Below are 10,000 nucleotides of genomic sequence, written 5' to 3' on the forward strand. Positions count from 1 at the left end.
CCATGATCATCATCATCATTATCATTATCATTATCATCATCATCATCATCATCATCATCACCATCACCATCATCACCATCATCATCATCATTATCATCATTATCATTATCATTATCATCATTATCATTATCATCATCATCATCATCATCACCATCACCATCACCATCACTATCATCATCATCATCATCACCATCACCATCATCATCATCATCATCATCATCATCACCATCATCATCACCATCATCACAATCACCATCATCATCATCATTATCATTATCACTATCATTATCATTATCATTATCACCATCATCATCATCATCACCATCATCATCATCATCATCATCACCATCACCATCATCACCATCATCATCATTATCATTATCATTATCATTATCATTATCATCATCATCATCACCATCATCATCATCATCACCATCATCACAATCACCATCATCATCATTATCATTATCATTATCATCATCATCATCATCATCATCATCATCATCATCATCATAATAATAATTATTATTATTATTATTATTATTATTATTATTATTATCATCATTATTAGTTTTAATTTCTCCTGCCTTTCCCTCTCTTCCTGCTTGCTCTAGTAATTCAGAACCGAGAAAAATTCGAGTGAAAAAAAAAAATATATATATATATATATATAATTCACAAGGAAAAATAATATGAATAGAAAGGAGTTGGCAGAACAACAACAAAAAATTATGAACTTAGAATGTAGTTTAACAAAATGAGATGAAATGAAACTGAAAAAAAAAAAGAAATGTGAAAAATAAAGATTAAAAAGAAAAAAAAATTGGAAGAAAGTGTAGATAGCAAAGAGGAGAAGAAGAAGAAAACAAAAACATAGTTCCTTTACATGCAAATAAAATAAAATAAATTAAAAATTCAGAAACAAATGTCGAAAAGCTAAGAATCAAGAGAGAGATAGAAGGAAGAGGAAAAAGGGAAAATATAAAGAAGAGGACATTCCTGTTCTGTGCCACGTATTTTCCTTAATTGGCATCACTTCATAAACCTCATGATTTTCCTCTTATTTGACTCACTTCGCCTCATGAGTCAAGATACATTTTTTTTCCATTTCGATTTTTGGACTAAATGTAGTGTGTGATTCTTGATGTGCCATGGGTATTATTATTATTATTATTATTATTATTATTAGTATTATTATTATTATTATTATCATTATCATTATTATCATTTCATCATTATTATAATTATCATTATTATCATTTCATCATTATTATAATTATCATCATCATCATCATCATCATTATCAGTATTATTGTAATCATTATCATTAATATTGTTATTATTATTATCATTATTATTATTATTATTATCATTATTACTGTAATTATTATCACTATCATTATTATAATTATAATTATACTTATTGCTATTATTAACATTATTATTATTATTCGTATCATTAATATTATTGTTATCATCATCATCATCACCATCATCATCATCATTATCATGGTTATTACTATTATCATCATTATCATTATTATCATTATCAATATTATGTATGTGTGCCTCTGTGTGTGTGTGTGTGTCTGTGTGTGTGTGTGTGTGTGTGTGTGTGTGTGTGTGTGTGTGTGTGTGTGTGTGTGTGTTCTTATGCATATGAATGTATGTACATGTAATACCCTCCCTGTCACAAACGTCCACTCAGCTTATCACTGTCCATCCTCCTCCGCATCGCACGTTATTCTGTAATCCTTTAAACGCCTGCCTTAATCTTTCCCTCCTTTTCTGCCGCCATGCAACGGCACACACACACAATCCCGGTAAGACCTAGCATCTACGTGAAAACCAGGTCAAATATTTACCAAACAACTCGACTTTTGTCTGTGTTTTCCCCCCCTCTCTCTTTGAAATTTGGGCGACGTGCAGGCGTAAAGAGCGATAGACTCAAGTCACGCGCCTGTAAAGTCCTGCTTCTACTGGCCTTCCTCAGGAGACTGTATGTGCCTGGCCCTACACGTGTCAACTGCCTCTATAGCATTAACGTGTTGTTGTTGTTGGTGGTGGGGGTGGTATTTGTGTCTTTGTGTGGCAGATGTGTATTGAGATGCTGGAACTGCCTCGTCAACGTGTTTTTGTTGTTGTTTTTGTCTTTGTGCGATAGATGTGTATTGATATGTTGGAACCTATGGTTCTATTTACTAGTTTATGTACATCATACGTAATCTAAGTTGACCACAAAGACAAGACCAGAAAGAGATGTTACACGAGAGACAGACAGAGTGAGATACAAACAGAGACAAAGAGAAAGAGAAAGAAAGAAAGAAAGAAAGAGGGAGAATGCGATAAAACGATAAAATAAGTAAAAAAACAAACACAAAATCACCCTCACACCCACCAAACTCACACGCAAACGACCAGCTCCTTCACCGACACCTCACCATTAGATTCATCCTCATCACTTATTCATCACTTTCCCTCTCGCTCCTCCTTCCAGTGCCCCTCATGATGGCATACATCACGCGGTACATCTTCGGCACCGACAAGCTCCGGCCTCAGGCGTTCGAGGTGAGGGGCATTAACGGCATCAGCACGGGCGTAGTTCACTGCGAGGATGCCGCGATGCTGTCACAGTGGATCAAGCACATCACCAACAACATCATTGGCCTCACGAACCTGCAGGTGAGACTCTGGGTCCTCGATGTGGGTAGGAAAGTTTTCGAGTTTTTTTTTTTTTTTTTTTTTCTTTATTTGTATTTTTTTTTTTTTCTAGTATTTTTTGGATTCTTATTTCAGGGTCTTGCTCTTTTTTACTTTTTTTTCTCATTTCTTTTCTCTTATATTTTCCTGTTCATTTAGCCTTTATTTTGTTATTTTCTTCTTCTTTTTTCTATGGATTTCGTCATTCGTTCATCATATAGTTCTGTTATTTTCTTTCTTTCGTTGTTTTTTATCTATCTTCCTCTTTCTTACAAGGCTCTTACCTCCTTTATCTTTTCACCTCTTTATCCTCTCTATCGCTCTGTGCCTCTAATCAATTTTTCTAAATGCTTTTAATCTATTATCCTTTCGCTTGGCAGGAAACTTAATTACAATATCACTATGTCACCTTTAATCCACCTTGTTCACTTTGACTCTTCCGTTTGATATCGCCAGGTCTTGGGATAGTCATGATAGATAGATTGATTGATAGATGGATGGGTAGAGGAATATATATCCTCACTGTAGATACAAATAGCTAGGTAGATATGGATAGAAAGGTGGGTGTGAGAATATAAATATAGATAGATTGATGTACAGATAGAGACATATAAAAACAGGGTAGAGAAACAGAGAAATAGAGAACACCGAAGTACTGCTTATCAATGGCACTATATCTGTAAATTCATGTGCCGGAAACTGCCGATTGCTACAACTACTCACTGGGAAAACGACATGAAAATTGCCTGCTACACTATCATGCTGTAGTAGCATGACCCCGCAACCTGAAGCTCAGCGTACTTCCCAGGTTGGGCATGCCCAGGTCCGCCGCCCTGTCCGTGCTCATTGGACAGCGGGCTCCCCTCGTTCCTTGCGCGCTTACACAGCGGTGCTTACTTAAGCCGCGCAGGCAGCTAGCGAGATCACCTTTCACTGATCCTCCAGCAGACCACGAGCATAGCAGCAGCACACAAGGACTGCCCAGTCCTTCGCCGACTGGGGAGCCACCCGGCTCCCCCGTAGAACTCCAACTTCAGCCTTCATCACCCAGCCAAACCTGTGGGCACTCACACCCACACAGTCACTCCCTAAAGAGATAAGACACCAGACTAACATAGTAGATGGCCACTTAACCATTTACTATACTGGTGACCTCCGGAGTGACCCGACAAATGGAGTGACACGTTCCGGTATATCGCTCGTTCGCTTAGCTCACTCTCTGGAGGGGGAGTACCTGTAGTAGCATGACCCCGCAACCTGAAGCTCAGCGTACTTCCCAGGTTGGGCATGCCCAGGTCCGCCGCCCTGTCCGTGCTCATTGGACAGCGGGCTCCCCTCGTTCCTTGCGCGCTTACACAGCGCTCGCTTACTTAAGCCGCGCAGGCAGCTAGCGAGATCACCTTTCACTGATCCTCCAGCAGACCACGAGCATAGCAGCAGCACACAAGGACTGCCCAGTCCTTCGCCGACTGGGGAGCCACCCGGCTCCCCCGTAGAACTCCAACTTCAGCCTTCATCACCCAGCCAAACCTGTGGGCACTCACACCCACACAGTCACTCCCTAAAGAGATAAGACACCAGACTAACATAGTAGATGGCTACAATATTCCCATTTACTATAATGCCGAAGCCGTGATTACCGCTTACAAGGCACCGCTTACAAGGCGTATTTTACTGACTGTCGGTTCTAGTTTTCTGTTTGTCCGCTAGAGGTGCTGGTGGTAGGTTTCGTATTTTTTTCCGAAACGGTTGTGGTATCCATTATTTTTTTTAGTACATAGATTTATACGTTCCGAACAGTTTTAGTGTATCTATATATATGTATAACTATATTCATTAATTTATTTATCCGTGCATCTCTCTCTCTCTCTCTCTCTCTCTCTCTCTCTCTCTCTCTCTCTCTCTCTCTCTCTCTCTCTCTCTCTCTCTCTCTCTCTCTCTCTCCATATTATATATATATATATATATATATATATATATATATATATACATATACACATATGTATATATACATATATTTATATATGTATATATATATGTATATATGTATATATACATGTGTATATATACATATATATGTATATATATATATATATATATATATATATATATATATATATGTATGTATGTATATGTATATGTATATGTATATATATATTGATGATAATAATGTTAATAATAAAGATAAAAATAATAAGGATGATGGTAATAATACAAATGGAAATGATAATGATGATAACAATAATAATGATTTAAAAATAATGATAATAATAATAATGATAATAATAATAATAATAATAATAATAATAATAATAATAATAATAATAATAATAATAATAATAATGATGAAGATGATGATAAGGACATTAATGATAATAATAGTAATGTATATAATGATTATGATTATAATACTAATAATGAAAATACCACTGCTAATAAAACCAATAGTAAAAATTATAAAAAAAAGATAGTGGTAATAATTAAAATTCCAAATGTTTACATATATATTTTCATATAAAAACTCATCTAACTATTATAATCCTCATAGTTAGGGTACTAGCAAAATAATAATTGATATTAGATATTCATGACGATGAATTTAATGATATAACTAGAAATTCACTGATTTTGGATGGAATTATGATTTTGGATGAAATTTTGTGTATCACTGCCTTAATTAAAACATTAACTTGATAACATTAGATCAATCATTAAGACTCCAATACCGAAGACTCAAATTACGTAAAGTAAGTTCATTTACCACTTTGGCTATCCGCTCGGGCGTGGGCAGTCGTGATTACATACATTTGACATAGTACAGTATTCTGTGACTACTGTTTTTGTACATGGTAAAATAAAAATATAAATCGTCAAAATAATATTACGGTGATATGCATTTGCCATTGTGTTTACATAACATTGTTCTTTGTTTACGCCAGTTTTGCATAGTAAATTTAGGATTTTGCACCAGTCTATCTTCAAATGTATCTGATGAAATGAAATATTCATATAGTTTTTTTTATATCTAATGCTAGGTGGTCTGAAAGGCTGTATCACATGACATTCCGAGATATAGTCCTGAAGTTTTGGCTTGTTTTCTTCGTTACACAGTCTACATCTAAGTTCATCTGCACTTCTTGCACTGTGCAGTTGCCAGTACATTCTGTAATCTAAACGTATTCTGGCAAAAAACACGTCACATTGTCTGGTTTGACTTCGGTGCACCCATAGGAAGGCGTGATAAATCTATACTGATCGTAGTGCTTTATGGTACAGCTTTCAGGGCTTTGAGTGTTCGTCAGACCTACTAGTTCTTCCTATGAGAACTTTTCAATATATGGGCAACGCTAGTAAGAGGCATACCGAGATCTATATTCACCGTATCTTTGCTGCTGGCTTACTTCGCCAATTTGTCTAAGTGGTTGTGCTTACGTATGCCGACATGAGACGGTATTCATATAAACTGAATGTTGAAATTACGCTCTAGTGCATAAGCTACATTACGCATAATGCAACTCACAATATCCTCGTCGCCACCTGCTCTGAAAGAATTTAGTGTCCGAAGAGCACTTTGAGAGTGACAGAAAACTAATCCAGAAAAGACTGACCATGTGAAACGCGGGTAGACAATCCCGTAGACTTTCATTGGATTCCTACTCTATCCGCGGTGCATTTCCTACGCTATTACGGAAGATAAATCACTTCCCATTCCCGATTGCAACATTTCTCCGGAATCTGCTTCCTGGGGCACTATTTTACATGCACGGCTGTGTCTTTGGCATTTCCGCTGTGTTTTAGCTGAAGGACGAGGCTGTACCGATAACAGGTGCCTTATCCGAGATGTTGAAATGCGAGGTCTGCGGTATCTTATTCCTTTTTAAAATCGTCTGTGCTTTGGCTGAATTTGATCTCGTTATTTAGTGTGATATTTAGGATTATTTCGTTTTATACCTTTTAAGCGAATATTATTATTATCATTATCATTATTATTGGCATCATCATCATCAAGTTGTTATTATTATTATTGTTGTTGATGATGATGTTGTTGTTATTATGATTATTTTCTTATCATCATTAATATTATTGTTATCATTATTGTTATAATTGTTATTATCATTATTGTTATTATTATTGCTGTTGTCATTATCATTAGTAGTATCAGTATTATTGTTATTATTATTACTGTTGTCATTATCATTAGTAGTATCAATATTATTGTTATTACTATTAATATCATCATCATTGTCATCGTCAACATTGTTATCCTCATTATAATTAGAGGATTAATGTATACACACATACGCAAATGTATATGTACAAGCGTATATTCGTACATATATACATGCATGATTGCATACATATATACATACATGAATACATACATACATACATACATACATACATACATACATACATAGATACATACATACATACATACATACATACAGTGCATTCCTACATACATACATCAGTAAATCCATGCAGAGAGACAGACATACCCTGACGCTACCCCCCCCCCCCCCCACACACACACACACCCTTTCCTCATTCCCTCAGTGCAATATTCAATCTCATCCGCTGCTCTACCGTCTACTTGCAGATGAAGCTGTACAACTCGAGCTTCCCAGCCTCCGAACACGTGCTGTACATGGGTTGGGTGTGCGAGGGAGTACTCAATCAGAATCTTCCGTGGCAGAATTGGAAGCCCAAGTTCATCGCTTTGAAAGGCACCGATATTTATATGTTCGACACACCACCGGTAAGTGATTGCGGGGGAGAGAGAGGGGATAGAGGGAGAGGGGGGAGGAGGGGTGGGTGGGAGGAGGGGGGTATGCGAGTGTGAATGTTTGAAGGAGAGGGACAGAGGGAAGGAGAGAAAGAAAAAAGAGTGGGAGAGAGGGAAGGGGAAAGCGAGGAGGGGGCAGTGAGAGAGAGAGAGAGAGAGAGAGAGAGAGAGAGAGAGAGAGAGAGAGAGAGAGAGAGAGAGAGAGAGAGAGAGAGAGAGAGAGAGAAAAAGCGTGTGTGTGTGATAGAGAAAGAAAAGTGGGAGAGAGAGTTCTGCAGTTCTTACCACACCTATCAACCTGTACTCAAAAATATTATTAAATCAACTGAAGATTTTACTTCGCCTTCAAAACATGATACACCTCATATGTGAGCCTGACTGTCGATGATAGGTGGCGAGAGAAAGACAGACAGACAGACAGACAGACAGACAAAAAGTCAGACAGACAGACAGACAGACAGACAGACAGACAGGCAGGCTGGCTGGCAAAGTAAATGAATTAAAGTGAATCATTTTAACGAGTAAAAGAGATAGGTGGAGAGAGGAAAGTAGTTTGTGTGTACATGTGAGTGCGTGTGTGTTTTTTCCTATCTGTTTGTGTGTGTTGTGCTTGTGTGTTAGAGTGAATGAGTGAGTTGTGGCGAGGAAATGAGTGGTTCAGTATATGATTAATGCTAAAATAGGAACGCGAGTAGAACAGAAGAGAGAGTGGAGAACAAGATAAGTAGATCATAGAAAGATATATTTTGTTTTTAATCACGAGAGAGAGGAGTGAGTCAGTGTGTAAAATTGAGGTGATGAATGACCATTGTAAATGATGAATGAACTACTTGAATAAATGCGAGACCATGAAGCACAAAATCTAAATGAATAAATGAATAACTTGATTACATTAATAAACGTAGCATTGAAGCGAATTAGCAAATTAAGATTTTCTTTCATATTTAGTTAATTATCATCTGTCTCCTTAATATTTCACGAGACAGCGATTCTGTTCCGCCGGACTTTTATCTAGATTTAAAATTCTCTCCTAATGAGGTCAACCAACTGAATTGAGTGTCTTTTTTACAATTTGTAGAGAAAGATGTCAGTCTAACTACATTCCTGTCTGATGGAAAACCTAAAACAAACTTGTTCAAGACACATATGAAGACCGCTTTTCGGTTTTCTCTTATTTCCCTCCACATGTGTTTTTGTTCATGGGAAAACTAATGGTTCGTAGAAAGTAATGCCGCTTGTCTGAGGCAAGAAAAATGAAGTACGGCGTCGGTGATCCCCAGACACTCGTAAAGGGAGATGCCACGGGATGGGTCAGTTCTTGTGGGTCAAGGGAGGGCAGGGGTTAGAACGTGGGGTAAGGGTTGATAGGGTAGTTGTGGTTGGGGTGGGGGGGGATTAGGTATGGGTTAATAGCATGGGGTGGGTGTGGAAGTGTCTATGGGATCGGCTAGGAGCATAGAGTCAGTGTAAAGGGAATCAGTGTGTAGGATCATAACACGTAATAAAACAAAGGAAAGTGGGAGTATATTGCCGTGGACTGAGGACATGGGTCGAGGTGGAACGAATCGGGATGAGAGATAGAGGCATGGGATATGTATGGAGGGGGTCAGGATGTGGGTTATTGCATGGGTTGGTGTGGCCGGGATGGGTTGGGGAAATAAATCAAGTTTAGGTAGGTCTGGAAACAAGGTAGAAGCAAGATTGGTTTGGATGCTACATCAAGATTGTGTCGGTCTATGGAGTTGCTTAAAGTTGAGATAGCTTTGGTGTCCAGACCGAGATTGTGAAGTAAACTCGTAAGCTGTTAGATAAAAGGAATATTCCAGGGGACTTTTAGAAACCAAGACTAGGTTCTATAAGGTTTTCAAATCTAAAATGGGTAACACAAATTACATAAAACTAGAACAGCAGTGACTTTAGAAATGAGACGAAAACAATAAAAATAACAATAAAAAGAAAAAAAAAAGGAAAATCAGGAAAACTTACAAAGAAACCAGGATAAAATTGCCTTCAAATCATCTATCAACATTTAAACCTTCAATAATGTTTGTGTTCTAGTTCAGGCAAATTATTTATACTGTTATTAATACACTATGAACTTGCTCCATGGTTGAAAGGCCTGGTTTATAAAATACATAGTTGTTACTACATGTTTCACATCATGTCATTTGAGAGCTTGAGTATTTGACTAATTATTTTTTTTAATTATTAGGTCACATATTGCGAGGGGATAGTCGGTTGAATATTTCACTATTTCAAATAATTGCAGCGGTGTATCTATAAATAATGACGTATTGCAAATATTGTCCTGCACAGTAAATTCACACGTACACAGACAGGAGGTTGACACACACACAGAGACATACGCTAACACACACACACACACACACACACACACACACACACACACACACACACACACACACACACACACACACACACACACACACACACACACACACACACAAACAAACACACAAACAAACAAAAAAACAAACAAAAGAGCAAACAAAC

General features: G+C 37.3%; 1 protein-coding gene across 1 annotated transcript in view; it reads left to right on the forward strand.

The window, feature by feature from the left end:
* Positions 1-10,000, forward strand: part of LOC125044129 (gamma-1-syntrophin-like) — a 41,672-nt gene that overhangs the window by 17,983 nt on the left and 13,689 nt on the right. The window contains exons 4-5 of the mRNA XM_047640579.1: positions 2,498-2,682; positions 7,301-7,459. Coding sequence (XP_047496535.1) covers positions 2,498-2,682; positions 7,301-7,459 — 344 coding nt within the window. The remainder of the gene's footprint in view (positions 1-2,497; positions 2,683-7,300; positions 7,460-10,000) is intronic.

The sequence above is a fragment of the Penaeus chinensis genome, chromosome 35, assembly GCF_019202785.1.
Source record: "Penaeus chinensis breed Huanghai No. 1 chromosome 35, ASM1920278v2, whole genome shotgun sequence".
Classification (NCBI taxonomy): domain Eukaryota; kingdom Metazoa; phylum Arthropoda; class Malacostraca; order Decapoda; family Penaeidae; genus Penaeus; species Penaeus chinensis.